The 24,378-nt window shown below is 42.3% G+C and overlaps 1 protein-coding gene across 1 annotated transcript in view; it reads right to left on the bottom strand.

The window, feature by feature from the left end:
• Positions 1 to 326: 326 nt before the first annotated feature.
• nrg3a (neuregulin 3a) overlaps positions 327 to 24,378 on the bottom strand; it is a 300,683-nt gene continuing 276,631 nt past the window's right edge. The window contains exons 6-10 of the mRNA XM_076104198.1: positions 21,268 to 21,370; positions 16,984 to 17,110; positions 9,183 to 9,298; positions 7,192 to 7,377; positions 327 to 1,672 (exon numbers count right to left, since the gene is read on the bottom strand). Of these exons, the coding sequence (XP_075960313.1) occupies positions 1,006 to 1,672; positions 7,192 to 7,377; positions 9,183 to 9,298; positions 16,984 to 17,110; positions 21,268 to 21,370 (1,199 nt within the window). The 3' untranslated portion in view covers positions 327 to 1,005. The remainder of the gene's footprint in view (positions 1,673 to 7,191; positions 7,378 to 9,182; positions 9,299 to 16,983; positions 17,111 to 21,267; positions 21,371 to 24,378) is intronic.

Genomic DNA, 24,378 nt, shown 5'->3' with positions numbered 1-24,378 from the left:
GTCCTTCTGTCCATTCATCCAACCATCCAAGCAACCAAAAGCAACGCACAGAGTGTGTGTGTGTGCGCACAGGTGTGGGAAAATATAATTGTAACAAAAAGAAAAATAATCTGGATTGGTTTGAAACACTGGCCAAAGTAGAGTCAGCATCCGTGCTGTCTGTAACAATCTGCCGCCTCAAATCTCACCAACTGTAGAAGAGGTTGTTTCCTGTTTTTTTATTTTTCTCCCTCTCTTCCCTTGCTGCACTTCGGCACACACACACACACACACACGCACGCAAACGCACGCACACAAACACACACACGCACGGCCGGGGAGTTTTTTTGTCGTAAATCCTCAGTGTTGTTGGTAACCACAGAGGGTTGTACTGTAATTCTTGGCTGGGTAGACATGTTTTCAGGAGGCCAGAGAGGGGGACGGGGGGGGGGGGGGATTGGTGTGGAGGCTCCTCTGTGCACGCTCACAGAATCCGACTCACGGCTCGTGCGGCGGGACGTTAATGACGTTCATTCCTTAGAATTGAGCCGAACCAAAAATGTGACAGAGCAAAACAGGTAGAAGAAAAACAAAAAACAAAAGAAAAATAGTTACATCATTCCCGTGTTCTTCAACTTTGTACTTGGTCACTTTTTGAATTCCATATATTTATATCCATATATATTTATATATATATTTATATATTCTTTTTACAATTAAAAACACCATGGAGTTGACAGACTATTTGGTTTCTTTTTGCCTAAGTAGAAGTGTTTCTCTTGTAAATAAATGCATGTAAATATTAGTTTTCTCTCTTTTTCCAGACAGTCAGTTGGCGTAAAGGCGGCCACACAGAAGTGTTTGTATCCATACAGGATATCATCAGCACATTTTCAGAATTTCCATGATATTACTTTTTTATTTATTTTTTTAATTCGGCATTTCCATTCGTGTCTCACAAATGCAGGACACCATAGTCTGTCAAACACCGTCAAACCGAAAGTGAATGTCCTAAATCGTGTCCTTTCACTGGCTGCTCTGGCCCAGGTCTCTGTGTGATAGGCTGGGGCTGAGTAACTGGGTCTGCGTGGGTCCGTTACAGCTCAGCGCCCCGGCACTTCCTCCGTTAAGGTTCAGGAAGCAAACAGTTTCTCTGGCCTCCACCAGCGCAGCCGTCGACCCGCTGCTGCCGATGCCACCTTCTTCCTGCTTCCTGTGAGCCAAGGCCAACGCCCTGAGCTGCTCCTGCGCCTCCTCCAGCAGCAGCGCCACCTCGTCCTGCTGCTGACCAATGGCGGACGAGCAGGAGGAGGACCACAACGTGACGTGCGCCGCCTTCTCTCTCCTCGCTTCCTTGCAGGGCACGGCTCCGCAGGTGACTGACATCGTTGTTGTCGCCGGTGTGACGCTGGTTTGCATACAAGACACCTCGTTGTGACACTGGACGGAGGGGATGATGGGGATGGAGCAGGAGCGAAACGGAGGAGGCGGGGACTGGGTGTGACGGCGTCCGGGTCTGCGCAGGCTGCGGGTGTTGGGATTCGGATCGCTGTGCTCGGACGGGCCCGAACGCACCTCCATGCGGCCGCTCCACGGCGATGGCGACGATGTATCCACGGACACAAGAGTTTGCATATGTAGGAAGGCATCTCGTCTGGGGTCGTCACATTGGTTCTCCACATGCATTTCGCAACTGGAGAAGATGGGAAACGGGGAATCAAGGTACACAGAGAAAAAAAGAAGAGAAAGGAGCAAAGGTTATTTAAGGGAGAAAACACTTCCTGACTTCACCTGGAGAAGTCATTGAGGCTTTGAGTGCGATTTCAACTGGATCGCCTTTTCAAACTCCCACGCTGAAACCCCGGCAGAATACACAGAGGGACAGCTCTCCGCCCTTTGCCATCTCACAGGCTAACAGAGTATGCTGAGAGGGAAGACGATGAGCCATGACATCTTTCTTTCATCTCTTTGTATCTGAGTCCGCGCACACACAGAAAAAGAAAATAAATCTAAAAGCCTCTACTCCCTTATATAAGCATAGAGGTAACAGTGAGTTCACTTTTTATGTTAGTGATTTAAAGACTCAAAGTATGTTGAAAATGAGTTGTTTTAAAGTTGAAGGAGTTCAGCTTTGGTCAAGGACAAATGAGATAATCAGGCATCACAAGTGGTCGTTTCTATTGTTTTTTTTTCCTTTTCTCTTTTAGTAGCTCCAGTTTTAGGTCAAGACCATTTGCTTTGTTTGAAAATTTCTTTTGAGTCCCTTCTGCTCAGAGATTGTATAACCGCATTGATTCATATCTCTTTTCTATATTTTTAAAGTTTTTAATCTCGGCCTTCAGTCATACCTTTACCTGCATCGTCCTCCTCTGTTCGCTCACTCCTCTGCTGTTTTCTCTCAAAGAGCATGTTGGCATGTTTAGTTTTCTTAACCTGACATCTTGTGCTACGCCCTACCTGTCTGTGCAGTATGTTCATCGTGTTATCAACCTGTCCTCATTGGTGCATCCAATTTATTCTGTCTGTCCCCGTTTGTCTCAGCTTGTTTGTTAGCCGTCCTTATGCTCAACCTCGTGAATTAAACTGTGCATGTTTGATATCTTGCTTGTTCTTGCTTGACACAAGAAACGGGGTAACGGGGAGAAATCAGAGTTTACAAGTGTTTACATGCAGATGTACTGTAATCCGCATCCTCTCCTTAACACGACCATAAGTGAAACACACAGTTTTTCCTGACAGTGGGAATATAGCAGAACATAAAGGGTGCACTGCTTCCTGCTTCGGCACTGAACGCTGCCACTGAGGAGCAGAATTGTCCAATACGAGCGTAACTCCCGGGCTGTGCTATACATGGCAAATAAATTTGGTTTCTCAAGCAGAAATTCAGTGCAAGAAACTGGGATGCTCCTATCCCCTTATCCCCGTTTCCAACACCGAGTGTTTTATTCAAATGAGGTTTTGAAAATTGTGTTGATGTGGAAATGCGATACATTCAGTGCATTTAGATGTGCTGAATTAACCGGATAAACACATTCTCACACCAATGCATCAAATAATGAGCTTGGTCAGTGTCAACGTTTATTGTTATTTTTACACTGCAAACGAATAGCAGTCTCCTGGAAGTAAGCATGTGTTTGTTTGACCCACCACCTCTCCTCCCACCCGCCATGTGTGGACTATCTGGCTCTTTAAACTACGTCAGTTGCTCTGCCCGTAATGCTGCAGGTGGATGCGCATTCACGCGCTAAATGTACGTTGCACTTGCACTGAATGCCTCTTAAACCACTATTCTTGTTTCCTTCCTTGGAGATGCCAACAAAACGCTTCTCTGCCGCTGATGGTGTGTTCTCTGCAACATTACACCAAGTCTCTGCTCCGTATCTGGGTCTTGACCTAACTTCCTTGAGCCCAGCCATAATCTCTTTCTGCCTTTTTCTAAGACTGACCATGGCCTTCAGTGCTATCGGTGTCTAAATCCAGCGGCATTCCAGACCAGAGCCTCATTATCTTTGTGTAATAATTCATAATCCTCTGCAAAGGCTTGCCTTTTCTGCCAAGTCAAAAATCAAACTCGGAGTCCCTCTCCCTTGTAATACCACATCACACACACTCCACGCTCTCCATCAAGGCTCGCAAAAATAGTGGTGGGAGGAGGTGCCTTTTCAAACTCAAAAGGAAATCACGCCGTCCTTTTAAAACCTCACCAAAACCCCCCCCCCCCCCCCAAAAAAAAACCACAGTGGAGATTTAGCGAGGCCCACAGAGTGGATCCCTTGAGCGATAAGAGAGGATGATGCTAGGGTGCTAATTCCCAAGATAACATTCACAGACAAATCTCTCTTTTGATGTGTTGAAACACAATCAGATTGCAAAAATCTATGAAGCGGAGTTCAAATATAGACCCTGGAGCGACGATGGAACAGCTAGAGGAGTATTACAGAGAGATTGTGTGCAAGTGAGGTGAGATAAGTGACTGGGCTTTTATCTTTTACAGGAGCTCATGATGTGCACAAGTGTTAACAGTCATTTTCATTAATCCATTCCCCGACAGATAATTTCTTAATATATCGCATCTGTTTGCTGCTGAAGTCAAAGTAAAATCTTTATGTAATGTGATGCAGCGACTTTTTAAAACTGGGAAATGTTCCAGATTTTATACATACATGTAGATGCGCACGCCTACACACAGAAGCTGTGACTTTCTAACTGAAGGTTGTGTGTATAATACATCGCAAAACAAACTAAGCGAGGGAGGGAAAAGAAACGGCATGTTGCTGCAGAAAATACTGCAAACGGTGGACAGAAATATAAAACTGTGCAGTATCTCCATCAGCCATTTTGGAGACAGCTTTATCTTAAAATAGAAGTAACAACACAGGACATTCTGTCTCCCTGTCAGCCATTTTGTTGAGATAACACAAGGCTTCTCTAACAGGCATGGAATAGAACGGGCACCCGTTCTTTTAAAGCCTTTTCTAACTGTCATGTGCTATCTGCACACTCCTCTATCACATCCTTTTACTGCCCCTGTTTCTTTCTTCTTTTACTATATTTTTGAACGCTTTCCATCTGTGTCAGAATGGATTCAAACCGGTTGTCTCTCAATTTCCGTCTCTGTCTCTGCATCTCTCCCTCGGTCTCTATGCATTTATGGTCAGATGTCTCCATGGCAACTCAGACAACCATACCACGGGAGAGGGAGCCTGTCGTCTGTCCGTCCATCTGCTGTGTTTTTTGGAAGGGGGAGTTTTCATTCTGCGCAGTGGTGTGCACAGATGCTCTGGGTGAAGGGGCAAAAATGTAAAGAAGGAGTCAAAACAGAGCAACTTTTGGGCGGCAAAGGACACTTGGGCCAACCAGAGGACACTTGAGGGACATTTGACATCTGACCAGGAGATCGTTTGGGTCAACCAAAGGTAACCTCAGCTGACCAGAGGGCACTAATGCCCAGGCGACATAGAGGGTGTAACACATGTGGACTGTTTGTGGAGCGGCTGCTGCAACGCTACGCTTCCACTATGATCAATTAAACTGGCTACACCAAGCGTGGGAGCAGTGCATAAATTATGCGTATGCACCACGGAGATCTTGGTAACCTCATCCCTTACATAGCCTACTGTAGTCCAGATGTCATCTTACCCATATTAGGCTACACAAACTTGGTGAAAAAAGTTGAAGGTTCACAGCGCTCTGCTGGGTCCCAATGCTGAAGAAACAGTTCCACACAACCAAAAAACGAAAGGTCGCCATTTTGTCTTGCCTGTGGTTCACACAATCCTATGCATTATGTGCTCTGCAGGTGTAGCCAGTAAAAATCTACATTTGGTGGACTCTTTGTTACATTTACACTGTGGCCTGGCCGTAAGGGGGACCAGAGGGGTACTTTGGTTGATTAGAGGACACCGCTTGACCTGAAAACATATGTACAACCTATCGGATACTTGGGCCAACCAGAACATAATATGCCCAACCAGAGGGCATTTGGACTGACAATGGGACCCTTGGCTGACCAGAACACAGATGGATTAAACCAAGGACATCTGGGCAGATGTGAAAAGCCTAAAATGCATAATAATTACATGCGGAAATGTTGCAAATGACATGCTATTTATACGCCTTCCCATGAGATTCGGGTTGTGTGGATGGACTTTCTATGACCAAAGGCTGCTTGGGCTTACCAGAGGGTCACCTGAGCGGCACTGGGTCAACACTTGTGTTGAGGAAATGCACACTTAAGCAGCTCAAGTGTCCCTCTTTACATTTGGGAACAAATGAAGCATGAAATATCCTGCTTCAATAAAGATCTAAATAAAATAAAACTTAGGTGATTGCAGCAAAAAGGGCAGGGCCCTCCTTGTGTGCACGTCACTTCATTCACAATATGCATGCTATTGGCGTGCATGTATGCTCACTGTATGTTGGAGTGTTTCTTTCCCCAGCCATGTCTGTCTGCTCTCTCTCTTTCTATTAGTATGCATGTAGGTCATGTGGAGCTTTATCCTGAGGCGGGACCGCTGGGACCTGAACGCCTGAAGTAAGGCTTGCCAGTCCAGGTGGGTAAAGCACTGACTCATGACCCACCCAAAATGGGTCAAAGCACAGCTCCTTTCACACTCAATACGTTTCTTGCTAATCATTCGCACTGATCATTTGCATTTCCCCTAGCCGCTACCGTATGCACATGCTGTTCTGCCTGAGAAGTGTACTGTGTTATATTTAAATGCCAGGATTTAATTGTTGTCTACCTGCTAAGCCGTCGCATTAAAAAGCTGAGATTCAGAATTTAGCTCAGGCTTGACAAGATGTCAGAGAGGGAAAGAGAGAGTGAAGAATGTGGATGTGCAGCCTGTACCGTGTCCTTAAAAGCACGGGCATCAGGCGAAAGCATTTCTTTTGAACTCATGCCACTGTACTGCACACCACAACATAACGTGACCTTGTTTTTATCTTTGCTCAGCAGATTGGAAAACAAAGGGATTGATGAGGCTAAAGGAGGTAAAATGAAAAAAAAATGATGGTCTTTTTGGGGAATAAAATATCGCAGAATTGGCTTTGAAATGTCCACTCTTGAAATGAAATCCAAAGCTTTGTCCATGGCAAGTCTGTATTTTTCAGGCAGTGGCTTTCATTGAAATGACTCAGCACATGGAGGATACAGCAAAGAAGCAAAGTGGAGATAGAAAGAAAGTGAAGATGAAACCTTAAAATACTCCAAATCTTTAAGCTCAACACTTCTTCTCCCAACTTGTCAAATACCGAAGCTTGGTCAGTGGCCCTACGCTTCAGACTATGTCGCTATAGGCACCAATCTAGCGCCGGTTTTGGACATTTCAGGGACGGTGAGTCAGTTTCCGCAAGTTACATGCACAGTGTCTTTTCAAAATATACTTCTGTGTTCACAGGAAACCAGCGCCGGTGCGTCCATATTGGCGAATTAGGCAATTTGGTGGCACTTTGGAAAGTAACCAACAGCAAACATAACTGTGGTCATGCTAGGTTACGCGTTCTGTAATTTGGAAGTTATGTAAACAAAACTTTGGTAAAATAAGTCAGCGCTGACATGGTTTCACACCTGACACGAACAGCAGTGTCCTGGGTGAAAGTCCGTGTTTGCTTGATTGTCTCACAGCGAGATTTCTATGATTAAAGATTTCTGTGTCAATAATGTGAATTAAATAACTGTAATCTACGCCTTCAGTGCAATCTCCTCACCCTCTTTGTGCCTCAGCCTCCCTCTCAGATGAGTCCACTTCCTCAAGGTGTTGGTAGGCGTGGCCTGAAAACTTGGATCCTCCGATCGGATTCAGCTTTCCCCTGGGTATGGGCGGGGTCCTGCGTGGAGCTGACCAATGGGCTACCCGGGTTCTCTGATCCGGGCTGTGAGACAAGGAACCACTTCTACGAAAGAAAAAATAATTCGATAAAGATTCAGGAGTTAGTGTTTAACACAGTATCTAAGGAGTTTTTGGATTTGATGCAGACGGCGTAGATTGATTGTTACTGCTTATGTGTTTGTGTATTAACTCACAAACATAGGGTTTTGCTAGTTTTTTCGTTAGTCTGTTTTGGATTGGCTCCAACATTTCGGAGCCATGAGGACCTCTGATCAGCAGTTAAAACGACAGTCAAAAGTTGCTTTTGTCAAAATGTGAGTGTAGTACCAGAGTTACCAAAAAGGTTACTGGGATGAGGTTATTAAAATGACCTCTGGTTAGTTACACATCTTTTAAGAAAAAGGGTGATTTGTTGCTCTCAGATATGACAATAATTAGAAAGCATGGTGTTATCCACATGTCCTCTTTCATATAATCTTATAAAAGAGATTTTGGAGCCGGAAAATGGGTTAAGTACATTTTCACTTGAAGTCATGACTGAAGTGGTAAATGTCCTCTCCAGGCCCTCATTCGTATTTAACTCTGCTGTTTTGAAGCAGAGATTTGCCTCTAAAAATGGGCTTCTTAGCCATAACAACTGAAAGCCCTGCTTACAGTCAGGCACTTAATAGTTGGCAGAGTTTTGTATAAAAGCATTTAAACGAGATATTCATGAAACACAGAATTAGCTCTGGTCAGTTTCTTTCTGGCTATTTTGGTATGTGGTCTCCCAACACACTCTGCTATCCGGACAATAGTGTCCAAGTCTCTGCCTAAGCTGATGCGATTGCAAACAAATAAACTCTGCTCACCCACTGAGAAAGTAATTTGTGGGAAGAGGAACAGACTGCCAGCCAAGTAACCTCGTGATCAGCTCAGCTGTTCACCCGAGAGAGCGAGAAATGGAAAGAAAAGGAGCAAGAAAAGCCTTGCAGGAGTTTAGCCAAAAGGTTAGAGAAGTGGACGTTGTGGTTTGAGGGTTGTCTGAACACATTTCTAGTTTATCCGGGAAAAAAAAAAGAAAATCCTCTGAACCACTGCCTGGATCCCTTTGAAAAAAAAGCTGATTAAACCACAGCTGCTCTGGTAGAGTTGCTTAGCAGTTAGAGGTCAAAACCCATGAGTGTGCTGAGAGGCTCTCAGGTGTGAATGAACAGCGATGAAGGAGAGAGAAGTCAAAAAAGCATCATGTGTGCATTCTACTCATTTCCCATATGCAATGTTTGGAAAAAAAGGTTTCATGTTGAATCCAAAATCAAGCTGTCTTTTAACTCTTTCTCACACGTATAAAAACACAAAACCACAGGTTAGAAATACAAAAACCGAATACCAATGACGTACAAACCCGAACAGAAAATTCAGCCTTAGCAAATATGTGAATTCCAGCTCTGTCAGGAGTGTGTGTTGGGAGTGTGTTGCTTGCTGATGAACATGCCAGTGCCAACACACCACTGAGCAGTGTGAGAAGAAAGCTTACAGGGATTTACATGCCTGTGTTGGCTCATAAATGCCTGCACATGTGCTTCCTGTTTTATCTCTGTCCCATCTCCTCATTGTTCATGAGTGTTATAGATATGCTTATTAGCATGTTTATAGCTTTAATTATAATGGCTATCGTTCTTCCATGAATCAGCAATTAACTTTGGCTCCGCTGTAATGTGGATAATTTCATTTCTCTCTTCACTGCGTCCCTGCTGATTACAGGAAAGGACACTGAAGTTGGTATTATTTGCATTTGCCGTTTCCTGCAGTGAACGGAGGGGGAAGCTGCATCTCCAGTGTGACGTTATGCCTGTATGTGACCGTGTGTGTGCAATTTAAAAGTCATACCTCTGATGTTTCGCTGCTCCCCTGGAGCAGTTGGGTGGCGTGGTGGAGATGTTGCAGTGTGCAAAGCTGGACCCACAAACGTTCCCCTGGCGGGACTGGGTGGATCGTTTGCAGTACTGCGGAAACAAACAAGAACAATAAAGTTTTGTTGCAGTTCACATGTTTTGAGGAACACTTTGGATATATTACATCATGCTATACAACGTGTTCCCACTCAGGATCAAACATCAGGGTATATTGAAATTTCTTACATTTCTAAACTCCCACCTCGCTCCTTCTCACAAAATAAAAGGTGATAGCTACCTGGTAAATGCACTGGAGATCTATTCATGATATTACAGGTGAAAGGCAATTGTCATATATGGTACTGTATATTGTTTTCTAATGTGTCTGTGTTTGACAAACGGCAAACACTCGCAGTCCTGGTTTTGGTTCTCCTGTACCTCCCTTCCCTCCAGCGGGCCCAACAATAAGGCCTGGGTCTACAGCAATGTGGTGTCGGTGTTAGTTCCCAGCGGGGACCGGCTGAGCAGCGAGGCAAAGCTCCGCTCCTGGCCGGAGGAAGCTACGCAGATGCAGTGCACTGAGCTCGCCTCCTCCTGCAAGAGATCTAAATGCAGATCAAAGGCGGCAGTGAAACTGGATCTGGGTCCGTCTGCGGCGGGCTGGTCGCTGCCGGCAGAGTCTGAGTCTGGTGAACCTGCATGATTATGTCTAAATTTGCCAAATTCTGACTCGATGACAGAATTACTTTATAGAACAAGCCAATCTTCTCACTGACACATATAGAGGCATCAGTATTAAATTAAGACTATTTCATAACCAGTTAAAAGTTCCTAGTAGTAATTTTATTTTTTTGACATTTTTGCCTTAATTTGACAGAGGAAAGTGTATTTGAGGAGTGAGAGAGATGGGTATCATGCTCCCAAGGCTGGAATCAAACATTGTGGTTATGTAACATGCGCTGTAACCACTGGTGCTTCAAAGCATGCACTACTTCGTGACATTGCTTTGTTTTAAGGGAACACAAGCCCAAAAAGTTTGGGAACCGTTGCTCTGTCTTCAATGCTACTGGAATGGACTTTGTGATAACAGCCTTCATGGCGACGTACTGTATACATCATTTACATATCAACGCATCTCTCTGTCTGATCTCTTCTATGAGTGAAATCATCAAATAAGGCAGAAATGCCAAGAAATTAATCATTAATAAGTCCTTTCAAAGCCTGGATTCATCAGAGCGGGAACGTTGATCAGAAAATCGATGTAATTAAGTCCTCTGTACTTTGTACAGTGGCACAAAGAAAGATCCGGATTAAATGGAGATATGTTCAGAGATGGAGAATTAAGTATCACAAAACCAGCCAATATGTTGAAGGAAAGTTACCCTTTTTACATTACACGAGTGCCTATTGCCTGCAACGATCATTTGGCAGATAAAATCAAAGTTTTGTTGGCTCACATCCTTCTGTACTCTCAAACAATACATTGGCGAGTCTTGCATTTTTTTCACTTTGGTGATTTCTGACAAGATTAATGCTTCATTTTGCTCAGAAAGGCACTCTTTCTATAACACTGCTGTATATTGTTCTTTTTATTGCTTTCCATCCCCTTTGAATCCCTCTCTCATCCACAATGATCCTTCCCTTGTCCCCTCTCGTTCCCTCTTTCCTTCTGGTAGCCGTCGTGACAGGATATCTATATCAGCACTACCGTGGCACTATGCAAGTCCCATCTTCTGCCTCTTAGCTCTCTTCATGTTCATCCCCCATCTCCAGAGAGACAAATATGCAATAAAAACCAAACACTTCTTTGTTCTGCACTTCACAATACGGTTGACAAGGCAGACTCACTCAGTTGCAGCAGAAAAGATCTGCTGAACACGGGGCAACACAAGAAAGTGTTTCAGCTTTTAAACTTTAAAAGCCTTAAAGATGTAAGGAGTCTGGCGCTGGTTTGATTTCTTATCTACTACACAACCCTATCGGTGGTTTGCATCTATCTGGCTGTGACAGTTTTCTCTCCGCAGCATTATCTCAGCATCGTCTAGAAAGAATCTTCTGTAAGGTGGGAGAGACACCTTGTGCACAAAGTTCTTAGTTTGATGTCTGACTAACAAGGTTGTCACTGACGCAATCCCTTTTTAGGGACCCTCTGCAGGACACCAGCCTCATTAGCATGACAGTAGCTTCCTCGGTTATGTGACCATTCAGACGTTTGAAGGCCGATTTGTACTTATAAATCCATGACACACTTTCTCTCCTAACTTGAATTTATACCGTATATAGACTACCAGCTGCACTGAGGCAGGAATGTCGATGATTAGAAGGCAGGTTCATTAGGAAGAGCGGTGTATCTCAAGTGTTCAAACAGTGCTCATCTTCTTTCAAGGTGGAATCACTCCATGCTGTGGTGGCAAAGTTGACTTTAATTTGACTCTGAAAGAGTGTGGCTACATGGATTTTTCGATTGACAAATTATCTTAGGGGAATGACACAGGTAGTGTCATTATAATGATATAGGTTGAACTCATGGAGGTGTCTCTACATCTGACATAATCCTTCTGCCAGTGCTAATCATATTTTCTAAATACATAAGGGACTGACGCTGACTGGCTCTGAATATTAAGAAACATTGGCTGTCTGAATAATGCAAGTTATTTATTATTGGGTATCTTGGTCAGAATAGCATTGGGTGGACTAATAGTTGGAGCTTCAACAGAAGTTTACACTACCGTAGAGCTGACAAGTGGTTTAAAGGTAAATCACGTGTCACAGTTTGAAGCTTAGATCAACTTTACACATAAAAGGCCAATGTACTCATGAGGAATACTAATCTGTGTTGCGATTTATTTTTATTTTTCCATTTTAGCTTTGCACTTCCAACTTTTTTGGAACCCCTTGCGCAGTGCATTGGTTGATATTGTTAGTTTAAAAAAATACAAATACACAGTATCTGAAGGAGTGACAAGTCTAATCCAACACCACCCTGTTGAATGTGTCTGGATTCTAAATTGCTTAATTTTCTCTGATCTCCGCTCTCTCTCTCTGCTTTTCTTCCAAGCTGCAAATTGATACAGACGCTTCCAGACAAAAGTTGCTCTATTTTTCAGTCTGTGATAAAACAGAAAATTAAAAAAAAGGTGTGACATTATGCATACGACTACGATTGCGGGCTATAATTCTTCAAACAGAGAAGGATCGGTTTATGCTTGTATGTTAATTTATTCATGTTTAAGAAAAAATAGCTGGAAGAATAATCACCCCTGTTAATCCTAACTGAAGTTCACTGACTTATCAATGCTTTGTTTGATAGTTAAAGGCAGGAACAGTATTGTGTTTAACTAATGTATCCGTTATAGGTTAATAAAAATCTCTGCCTACCAGCTAAAAGAGGGAAAAGTGCCTCCAATCTGTTAATGCAGACACTGTGTTGTGTTGAAACTTGTTTCAGTTTAAAAATAGATCTCGGCTTTACTGCTCAAGGAAAACAACAGAAACCGTGTGCATGTGTCATACAGCAATACTGACTGTTTATAGAGGTCATCAATATAAATGTAATGTTTTCTCACATCGCTGCAGGCAAAGAAACTCTGCTCTCTGGCTCCATAAACACACACACACACACAAACAGATACAACGGTGCAAAAGTCATTACTTTGACAGCGACTTCAAGCTGAATCTAGACATTTGTGGTGCAAAGGGGAGCACGTAATGACGTTTATTAATGTATATATGTCTGTGTACTGTAATGGATGTTTTAATCTCTGAGATTGGGTCTCGCATCCAACTGTATGCCTCTGGCACTCAGGTTTTTTTTTAACTCTGACAGATCATCCGGAAAGGAACCAGGAGATGATTTTTTTGATTTGTGCAGAGATGCTGCCATCAACAATAGCTTTATAAACACACACACTCACATATACAGCTATGACCAAACACACTGCATTCTCAGATTAGCAGAGAAGGCTCAGGATAGTCTCGTTCATGACGGAGACCGAGCCGTTTCAATTATGCGGCAATGACAGACAAACTCAGTGAGATACCTGTGGAATACACGATAAAGTGGTAAAACCTGATTGAGAGAAACAAAGATTGGAGCTGCTCCTCAGTTCCCTGCTTAATCAAATACTTCCAACAAAAAGGGCCCTGCGGTGCTAATCAGAAGAGCTAATTTTGTATAACAGGACACTAACAGGATAGTTCAGCTGTCCTTGTCATGAGCTGCCCGGTTATATGGGATGTTTATCTCCATGTATATGTGCTTAAGTGCAATATATATATAAATGAATATATGAAATCTCTTTAAAAGTTAAATTACAAAAAACAAACAAATCTGGTTTTAATTGTGGCAGAGACATGCAACAGAAATTTGACAAAGAGTGAATTAACTTGCTGTGTATGACACACTTAACTTAACCCTGTGCTTGTTGCTCTGTGTTCAGATATTTGGGTAATTTATTGCCTGCAGACAGAAATCTATGTGACTTTGGGCTCGTAGGCACAAAAGAAAAATGACAAAAGAAAAATACAAAAAAAAAAAAAAATGTATTTGCATGCAAGTTCCCAAAAGGCTTAAAAGTAACATTTAAACTTTAAAGATCAGCTTTGTTTTTCTCAGTTGTACATTCTGTAGTCAGTTAACAATAATCAGTAATTCATTAGTCAGTGCTAATAGAGCAATTAGCAGAATAAAAGCCAAAGGACTACTTTTATCATCGGCTATGTTGCTCCTTCCACCTGTATTTAACCATAGACACTGCTGTGCAGATGTGGCATGCTGTTTTAGACACTTATGAGACATTAGTCAACAGTACAAATATGTCTCTTAAACCACCCCGGCGTATGAATGAAACAACTTACGTACAGTATGTCCTTTTGAGTGCAATAAAGATGCCATTCTTGCTTTTTGCATGTGATTTTGTGTAGTCTCTATTTACTGCAATGTAAACACATAGACGGAAATATGCTATGCTAAGAACAGGTATCTGAAACTCCGAAAGAAGCACAAAACCTAAACTGTGATTTCTTCAGAAAGTGCGAAATAGATATTGCAAAGCTGAAGTAAAGTGATAAAGTGCAGTGACCCATTTAAAGTTTTAACGGAGCTCCGACCTGAATGAAGAACATTCTTGCCATTGACGTTTACAATGAGAAAAGTGGAAAAATGTATTACAAAAAGATATAAAAAATATCAAACTGACATTTAGTGGTTGAGTGTCAACAAATGAAGGTAGAATAATAATGAGTAAGAAGAACAGTGGTGTGATTAGTTGCACATTAAACAGACATCCTCCTTATCAATAACTGATCTGGTGTCATTTGCCAGTTTGATAAATATACATGAATCTATTTGCATGTACTTGAAGAACTCTTATTTATTCTCAATTACTGGGACATTTAGGTTGAAACTGCAACGTAATATGATTAACTTCTAATAGCCGCACTTTATAAGATCTAAATCCATGTGGAAGGTTGGATTGCTGCCATTCCCTTGATCTTCATGGAAGTCCGGGAAGCCAGTTTCTTTGTCCTTGGCAGGGCACTGAGCTTGAGGGTAATAGGAGGTGGCACACCTGACACACCGCCTTCACAAATTTTACAGATTACTTTCAAGCTTTGGTTAGCTCTGTCTCCAAGCTACATCTTATCTGAACCCTTTGCAAACTGAAATTCTAGATCCCCAGGCAAGAACGCCCTTGTGTTTCAAAGTCTATAGATTAAAGTCGACAGGGCCTGTGCAGCCCTGCTCCTTTCAACAATTTAACTTCCTTGACCTGTTGATTCAAGTTAGGCATTGAAACATTTTATGCAGTATATTGTCACCTTGTTGCTTGCACTGGTGATACACCTGAGGTATTAGTCTATATGTGATGATTATAATTACAATAAAAGACTCAAAACTAGAGACCATCTTGCGATGGGATTACACCAACTATGACTCAAAATTTGTCTGATCCCTCTATTTTTAAATTTGACATTTTGGGAACTGGGCTCACTGTAAGATAAGAAAACCGATACCACTCCCATGTCCGTACAGTCAACCCAGTCGCCAGCATCGAATGTTGGCACTGTTTGTTTTTGCCAATCATGTAAACGTTAAATCTCAACATTTTTTAAACCAAACATGTTTCATATTAACTTTTTGTGAAACTGCATTCTGAATGACTTTCACGTTTAGGCAACAAAACCAGGTTTAGGTTTAGTAAAAGATCATGTTTTGGGTTAAAATAACTTATTTTACTTTTTCACAAGACACGAACCACCAGTCTACTGGGTGAAAGTCCTGTGTTTGACCCATCCAAGCACCGAAACCGCAGAATTATGCAGACTTTAAACTCAAACTTATTTTTGATATGTCAAATGCGTAACCTGTGAGAAATACGTTCCCTCACAATGTAACCGACAGCGGTTTTGTTGGATGGGAAGCGGTAAATATGAGGCTATTGCCAGTTAGCTTAGCATAGCATATCATTTCCCAAAATATTGAACTATTGCTTTAAGTGCTGGTGAAGTGGAAGCACCAAAACAACTATGTTAAAGTGCGGATGAGATAAGAGGTATCCTTCGTGGTTTTAAGGAATTAGCGTTGACTGTTGGTAGGAGATAGAAAGGGAACCGTGGTCTTTGGTGTCAGACCAATGAAATGCAGACCAAGTGTAGTTTTTTTCTTTTATACTGATGGAACCAATGAGGCCAAATCAGGCATATCAGGCCAAGGACTGACTTGTCAACTGTATCATGAACTGCCAGCATGAATTGTAATTATCTCTACTTCATGCAAACATGAGTCTCAAATACAGGATACAAATGTGCTGCTCCCACACAGTGATTTATCCACCTTGTGTATGTTAATGTCTTTATGATGGATTGAGAGTGTGTACAGTACATGGGTTTTGCTTCACTGTAAATTTAAATCATGCCCTTGGAGGAAAGATACTATTCATCCAATAAAGCTTCATGTCAGACCTGTGTAAATTACATAAGTAACTAACTGTATATGATAGAGATGTAAAAAACGGTTACAGCTAATTCATGCAGAGTTGCGCACAAATGCACACATACACTCCCCCAAGGTAATGGAAGATGTGGATTTGACTGGCACTCAAATGAATGTGATGTTTTCCATGCCGCTACTCCCAAACGCACATCTGGGAGAGATGTGATGACAAAGAGCGCTGGGAAGATGATGAATGACATCGCTGGCCAGCACCGAGCTCCCAAACCACTGAGCGATTGGTCACTCAAAGACCTGTGAGCCTGATGCAAGTGGCCAGGTGGAGACGGGAATACAACCTATTTCATAAAGCAGCTAAAAACTACTGGGGGGTGATAAACTCAATCATAGATCCTAGTGCTCTGAGGTGTAACGTGTACTGTACAGGCCTGATTTGGGTTCATTTTCAATTTTCGCTGCTTAAAGCACCAATCCAAGCTAAAAATCATTCTAAATTTGTGGCATCTAATGGTATTAGATGTCTAAGAAGATTGCTTTAGAGGTTGGCTTTCTTGGTGCTGCTGTATCTCTATGCTGCTAGAAGCAACTGAAGATGGTCTTCATAATGACAAATATCAAGCCCAACTCTTTTTAGTCTTATTGATTCTTAACCACAACAGGTTAAAGTTAATGCCACGTTATGCTGTCCTCCAAACATCAGTTCATAAATAAAATGGGATCACCCCGACTTACGCACATTAATACATTCTCCAAGTGTATTTACATGTATGGCAGTCCTTCACTATAGGGCATTAACAATTTGAAAGAAAACCAAGATGGAAAAAGCAAAAACAGCAGTGGTCACCTCATGCATTTGCAGGTTGGTGTTAGGGACCCTCATCTTGGCATCCAGGGCATTATGGGAATTAGCAGTGTAGTTTTTCAAACTGCGACTCTCCTTCAGGTGGGCCTGGAGCTTCTCTCTGCGCCTCCTAAAGAGAAGGAATAACAAAAAAAGGATGATGCTCAAGTGGAATTTTGACCTTCGACTATTGTCAGCCCAACTACTGTGAATCATGTGTAGGTCTGCTGGTTTCTACCCCCAACCAATCAGTATATCATGTCAATGATTATTGAATCAGTAAGTGGTGTTTGTCATAACACTGGCTTTAAGTATAAGGATAAAACATCTGGTACAATTATACCAGGGCAAAGTACGTTCCTCAGTTGCATTCAGTTTAGAGGCCGTCACGTTAGGCTTTTCAAATTACTTCTAGTAAAACATTCCTGAGTGTCATAATTATGTTCTGGAATCATCATTCCCACCAAATCCCACCTGCAACTAATAAACCAGTTCTAACTTACAACTTTAATGTACTGCACTCTACTGGTGTGTGTAACACTCTCCTCCAATCACGAGCGTAAATTCGTCCACAGATAATTTGTGTAGCCGGCCAATCAGGACGTGCCAAACCAAACAAGTGCTTACCTCACAGTATATAAGGCAACAATCACCAGTGCCTGTATCCTTTTTCTATTCAGCAAACTGCGATTTGCCCACTGACTGCCCATCTCCACGGATGGAGTTACCGCTTCAGGTACCTCGTCGTGAGAGCCCAACGGCTACCGGCTGAAGATGATTTAGCTTTTTAATCGGTTTAAAATTAGGTTGGAAGCTGGCTACTTGTGAAACAATCTGATCGTGAAAGTCGTCTCTCAACTCCAACTCCTGTCTCGCATCTGAAGTTACTAATCAGACTGTAAACATTGGAGCTGCTCATTGTTTACAGTCCTGCTACGGAAAAGGAAGTCTTGGCCCGGATACCCGCTGGCTACCCCGGGAACCCCAAAATATAGCCCCTTGCTCCAAGGTCTGTCGTCAGACCGATAGCTGATGGGTTCCGAGACGAACAGTGAACACATCAGGCTATCTATCTCTATAACTCATCAGCTGCAGTCTCCTCTTGGACAACAAACTTAGTTCCTAATTGCCGTAGATGCGATCGATTTAAAGACCCCTTTCCCGAGTCAGCTGGCTCCAATAGTGGTTCTGAGGGTTTCCAGGAACCTCAAACATAACAGCTTACAGTAGCTACAGTAAAAAATAATTAGCAAGCATACAGGTTAAAATACAGAATAAAGCATTTTACTTTGTTTTTAATCTTCTACTCAATTAAATGTATGGGCCATTATCCTACTTTACTTTCTAAATATCCATACTACCCTGTGTCATTCTGATAAAGTACACCGCAGAAACTGCAGAATCTTTCAGACTCATCCACCGACACACTTTTAAAAAATGAGTCAGAGGCCAAGGAGAATTGCATTCTTCCAGACTCCTGCCCTTGGGGACAGAGGAGAAGAAGAAAGTGAGCTATTGACCAAACAAAGGAGCTTTCTATCTATACCTCTCCTTCTTTTCTCCCAAAGCAGTGATACACAATCCCAGTATATATTGACTCCATTTAATGTATCCTGTGAAGATGTTTTAAGTCTAGACTCTTCATTCCTCAAATGTGTTGTCATGAAACATGGTTGAGAATTGCTTTGTAACGCTTGCAAAGACACCGACGGACTGAAGTCCCTCACTGGACGAGTAATTCGTTTGACCCTCATCATGCATTGAGGCAGACCTTACTCATGACAAGAGGTCTAGAGGTTTGAAATCTGATTCCTCACATTCATCTTAAACTCTTATTGATTGTGTTTCTGATCAGCGTACATTACGCGCTCTTAGTTGTTATGACACTCGTTACCTAAGCTTGCGCACGTAACCCTTTTATCACGTATTTGGACAGGGATGTGATGCAGTATTAACAAACAGCCTCGCCATTATCTCCTCTAAAGCCTTAGCCCAATCTGGTTGTTTATTTGATGCTTCACCATGTAAACGGGTAGGCTTGCTCTTTACGATAGAAGCTTATGCTGCACAGGTTCCCACATGTTACTGTGTAGTGAGCTCAACTTTTATGAAGGAGACTGTTGCTCTCTTCTCGTCACAGACCACCAGTTCACTTTTATGCTTTTATGAATTGTAATGAAATGTGTTGCCTACCTCTAACTGTTCCTTACCTGTCATTTATTTGCCATAATCATGGTATTACCTTAATCACACTGTATGTGACAGACAGTTATTGTAAATTTGGATTTTGCTGAATCCTTAAATACTGAGGTTCTTGTCAGAAACACAAAGAAATTGTGTTAACACAGTTCTAATCTAGTGGCGTCGGGTAGTAACAAGGGGCCCCAGTGCGCGCTACTCAATATGAAGCGCTCCCGGTACACCCAAGGAATCTAATTTAGGGAGCTTTGCTACCTTCTCTTCCTGTTCTTTTCTCTCTTGTATTTTCTTGCTCGTCAGTCTTCGCAGATTTTGCACCTAAACTGCCCACCGTAGGCCAGCAGACACTTTACACAGCCAAAGTCATGCAAGTCACGGTGTTAGCTGGAGGCTTATCATAGCTGGCAACTGAAGATACATCTACCGGAGCCACCGCACGCTTCCCCTCCCGACGAAGCAGGGCCGTCCGCGGGGAGGAAAAAACAAACAAAAGTACGAAACGTTCCCTCATCTCTGCCACCCTGGAGTCAATAATCAAACTGTAAGAACGTACTGTACAGCCCCCAGTCAGTGGCACAGTAAACTATAAGCCGACTCCACACTTGAAGATTACAAGATGGCAGTGTTACTTTGATCGGCCTTTAGAGTTTCAGCAGTTTGGTCCAATTTTCAATTTTTTTTTATAACTTATGACTTTAAATTCAGATTGTTTGGAGGTCAAATATTGACCCCCGGTTATTTGGAATGTGGCCAGGCATTACACTGTGCACCGATAAAGATCAACTGCTACAGCATTGTCTGGCTCAGTGTGAGAAAACCTCTGACTTTATCTTTATTCAGGTCACTCAGATTTGCATGAACACTTCCTCCCAATCTGTAAGCATCTTCTCCATTGAACAAGCTAGTTTCCTGACTCAATTACGGATTCATTGTCGGTGCCTGTCCATCATGCCTTTATCCGATTATCTTGTTGTCAGGCTGCTCACTCACTCACATCATTATATTACAGAGGGAAGCCTATGGAATTACAGTGCCATCTATCACAGCCCCGGTTCACACACAACCTGTTATGCACCGGATGTTTGACCCATCCTGTTGAGAAAACAGCTATGCAAAGTTCTTGCAGCCATTAATATGCCAATTAACGTGCACACGCAGGGCATGCACTGAAAAAAATATGCTAATAGAGAGAGAGAAGGACAGAAAGGAAAGAGAAAGAGAGCAGGAGCCACATGTGGTGACCTTTGGGTTATAATGGGCTATGAAAATGTGTGTGTGCATAATGAGATTTACAAATTGTTGCAAATACCCGGTCTGGGATTTCGTTCAAGATGTTTGATGCCTCAACATGTTCCATCGTCCTTCACTAAATGAACAAAATGTCTCCTTGGGCATTTCGTCTGCCCACACCCAACTGGGCTTATTACCAAACACTTTAACATTATGCTTACTTTTGGACTTATGGCAGATTTCACCATAAATGTTGTCGTCTAAGCAAGTTTAAAAGTTTGAAAATCATTGGAGCAACTTTCAGTTCCAATGAAATGAAAGAAAACTGGTGGTTGGCATGATGTGAGATGTCAGTGCAACTGATTTACCTGCCGACATCTTCATGAGAAAATCCAATATGGGACGTTTGTGCATAAACTTGAGTCCATCGAAGAGTTGGATGAAAATGTAAAAATGACAGTGCGTGAACTTGTTGTGTCAAAGTTCATATCAACTTGTGTTTCCCCACATTTAGCCCTTACTCAAACCAGTGATCTCCGAGACACGTAACCAACACCTGAAATGTTGGTGGTAATTTGTTACTGCACAGGAAAAGTGTGTGCACACAGCTACAGTAGGACATTTGGATAAAAGAATTGAATGTGTATGTCTGGAATTTGTTTAAAACAGACATGATTGTCTGATTACTTTTTTTTGCAATTTCACCACATCCTCCTTGGCGATTAACTGCACTTAGATTGCATGAAACTGGAACTACGTCTTAACGTATAACTGTTACATTGACAAAAATATACATACATAAACAGTTAAAAAAGACAGTATATCTGTGGGTATGTTTTTGTGTGTTCGTCCTCTCACTTGTTGCGGCAGTAGAGGGCCATGCACAGGGTTCCCAGGAGGCTGATTGCCATTGCGATGGATGTGATTGACAGCACCTGTCTCTTGTACACCTCTTTGCTCTCTGTAGGGACACAAAACAGAGGAAGGCATCACATTAATGTTCGAACAACACGCCGTTTGCACGATAAAGTCATAGATCACATTCATATCTGTCAGCATCCGCATTAGTGTGTGTGTCTGTGTGTGTGTGTGAGAGAGACAAAGAGGACGACAGGAAGGAAGAAAAATCTGTGTGAGTGTTCATAAATGTGTGTGCATCATATCTGTTGAGAGAGCACAGTCGATATTCACAGAGATGGAGTTAATACTAAATTAATTTGATACAGAAATTTCCCCATAACGCGGTACTAAACACGTGTTTTGAGACTTGTACTTGCCCACTTTTAATTTCTAACATCGTTGTTTACGGCTCCCAAACAGCCATTTCAAATCATCAAACAGTCAGTTGCGGGGCAACAACTCTCCGGGGCTTTTTTTTGTATCTGCCTGCAGATTCTGTGCTGTATTAGTGTAATTACTTTTGTGATAAATAAACCAAATTGAAATAAAATAACAACTCAGAACCCATTTACGACACGCAAACACCTATTTCCAATTCTCCAGCATCACCTGCTATTCTTAGTTACCGCACAGCCTTTCAGCTCATTTTATCAGCTTCACAACATCGAGTAATAGTCCAATAGACGCCAGTCGCTTTTGAAATGGATGCCACATGTAATGGAGCTTGAATACACGGAGACAAGAAGAGTTATGGCGCGGACGGACGCCATTAGCGGAGAAAAATGAAAGCTGTCTTGTTTGCTACGAACAAGTAAATCATAGTCGCCTTCACATACATTAATAGGCGATCAATCAAGTTTTATTTAGTGGCGCTCAGACCTTGGAGGAGTACGAAGATGACACAAGGTGTTGGCTTTTTTACATTGAGGTGATTGAGACAAATTTTTACTGCGGCTGGGTTTGAATGGCCACTTCAATAGAAAAAAGATAAAGTTCTTTACAGCCGCCTCCTCGGTGCGTAAGCTCAGAAAATCACTGCGAGGAGCTGCAGAATACAAACGCAACCGTCTGAGCTACAGGGCTACACAACTGCAGCCACTGCGTCTTGCTCAAGGGCATCCTGACAGCAGCCAGCGAGGGAGAGTGTTACTAATTCACGAGCACATCAAGATTTTCAAGCCTGGCTGGGAATTCAAACCGAGGATCTCTCAGCACAGGCTCACCGCTGTAGCCTTTGAGCTACTGATGCCCACACAGATATTGCATAACCAATCATACATGCAGGATGTCATTCATAATCCCCGAAATAACCGATGTCACAGAGTCTTTTAGTGTGTTGTCAGTGCATCTTTTTCCTCTCCTCTGTGGCCCTGTTTCTCTCCCTCCATCCATGTATAAGTTATGTTCAGGGCCGACGTTGTTTTGATGCCGCTAATCAGCCTGAGTCATCACTTTGGCTTATTGGCTATAATTATATCATTAGAGGAAGCTGTGGGCTGTCCTACGGGTGCACACTGACGTCGGTTGCAGGGAAGGCAGAGAGACAGACGGACAGAGCGACAGAGAGAGGGATGAGGAAACATAAACAAGAGAAATGAGGAGGGATGAGATATGGATGCAGGATGTTGTTGGATGTTTTCCCTCCTGATGCAGATTTGTTTATGAATTCAATTATTTTAATTGTATATTGTATGTTGCAGCTTCCTATATTAAGTTAAAATCTAACCTCACTGAGAAATTAAATCCCTAAGATAAAGTATGATAATACATTACAAGCTGGTTATGTGTCCCTATAAGTGGCCATTGTTTGCTTTAAGTTAAGTAAAACAAATATTGTCAAATGAATGCAAGAACAAGCACACATAGTCTCAGTGAGTGACCAGCAATTATGAAGCATTATGATACTTGATCTTATAAGTCATATACATTATAAAATGTTTTATAATGCATTAGAAGTACGTTTGTGATGCATTATCGACATGTGCGTCAGAAAAAGTATTACTGAAGGTTTTCATCCACATGTTTTTAAGTTTCTATTTGAAATGGAAAAATACATCTTTCAGAAAAACAGTTTTTTATGGCTGCTGAAGTGACAGAGAACATTATGGGATGGAAACCAATGTTTTAAAAGGTGTTTTCAATGGAAGAAAGAGACAAGAAGTGAAAAAATAAATTTGAAATTCTAATTTGGGATGACTTCATCTCGCCTCGTCTGCAAAGCTGATCTGAATGTGCAGACACGCAGACACATGCGTCAGCTCACGTACACACAAACGAAAATAAGTTTAGAGTTCAAAAGTTCAGTTTATCACCAAGGGTCAGACTTTCATGTTATATATGCAGGCAGCACGCTTGCTGTGAGGCCAATCATGAATATGTTGCCGAAGTCAAGCAGTGCTTCAGCCTCCCTCCCACGTCCTTGTTTGGACGCACCTATTGTATGCACAGACACTCTCGAGATGTGAATAAATCATGCGGTTCGAGAGAGGGGAAGCATGTTCGCGTTCCATCTGCGGAGACGCGAGGTCACATCTTCTCTTTATTTCCACTTCTAACCTCCGGTTCTGCCCCGCAGGTCGCTTATTTACAGCAACGTTACAGAACAATGAGATTCATATTTTACACTAAAGGTGGCAGCAGCAGTTCTAGAGGCGTTGGTGTGACCTTTTTGTGCGTATTTGTGGTCCTATACGTTCAGAATGTGTTTACAGCTGCCATGTTTCTATACAGGTGAGCTGGCTAGAAAGAGAGAAATCATTAAGTGATGGAGAAGGTGGGGAAATAGACTAGCCTCGCTAATAAAGATCAAAGCGTTTATTGCCTTTTGTGTCATATTAATGACTCGCATTGCCTGATAGAATACCCAGACATAAAAATAGTACTTGCTAAAGTGCTGATACAACACATGTCTAATATGTCTAATCCATGTATCACTGATAAGCCAAATAAATCTCTCTTTCTGACAAGAGCGCTACAGTCGTCCATCTGTCAGACTGTGTTAAAGGGTCAGTTCAACCAAGTTTCAAGAAAAAAGCATCTTGCAGACATTTTGGGGTTTTATTTGCTCAG

Source organism: Anarhichas minor, unplaced genomic scaffold (assembly GCF_050575085.1).
Source record: "Anarhichas minor isolate MPS153535 unplaced genomic scaffold, ASM5057508v1 ptg000029l, whole genome shotgun sequence".
In the NCBI taxonomy this organism is placed as follows: domain Eukaryota; kingdom Metazoa; phylum Chordata; class Actinopteri; order Perciformes; family Anarhichadidae; genus Anarhichas; species Anarhichas minor.
Note: the sequence above shows the minus strand (reverse complement) of the source record. Positions and strands in the feature narration are given on the sequence as shown.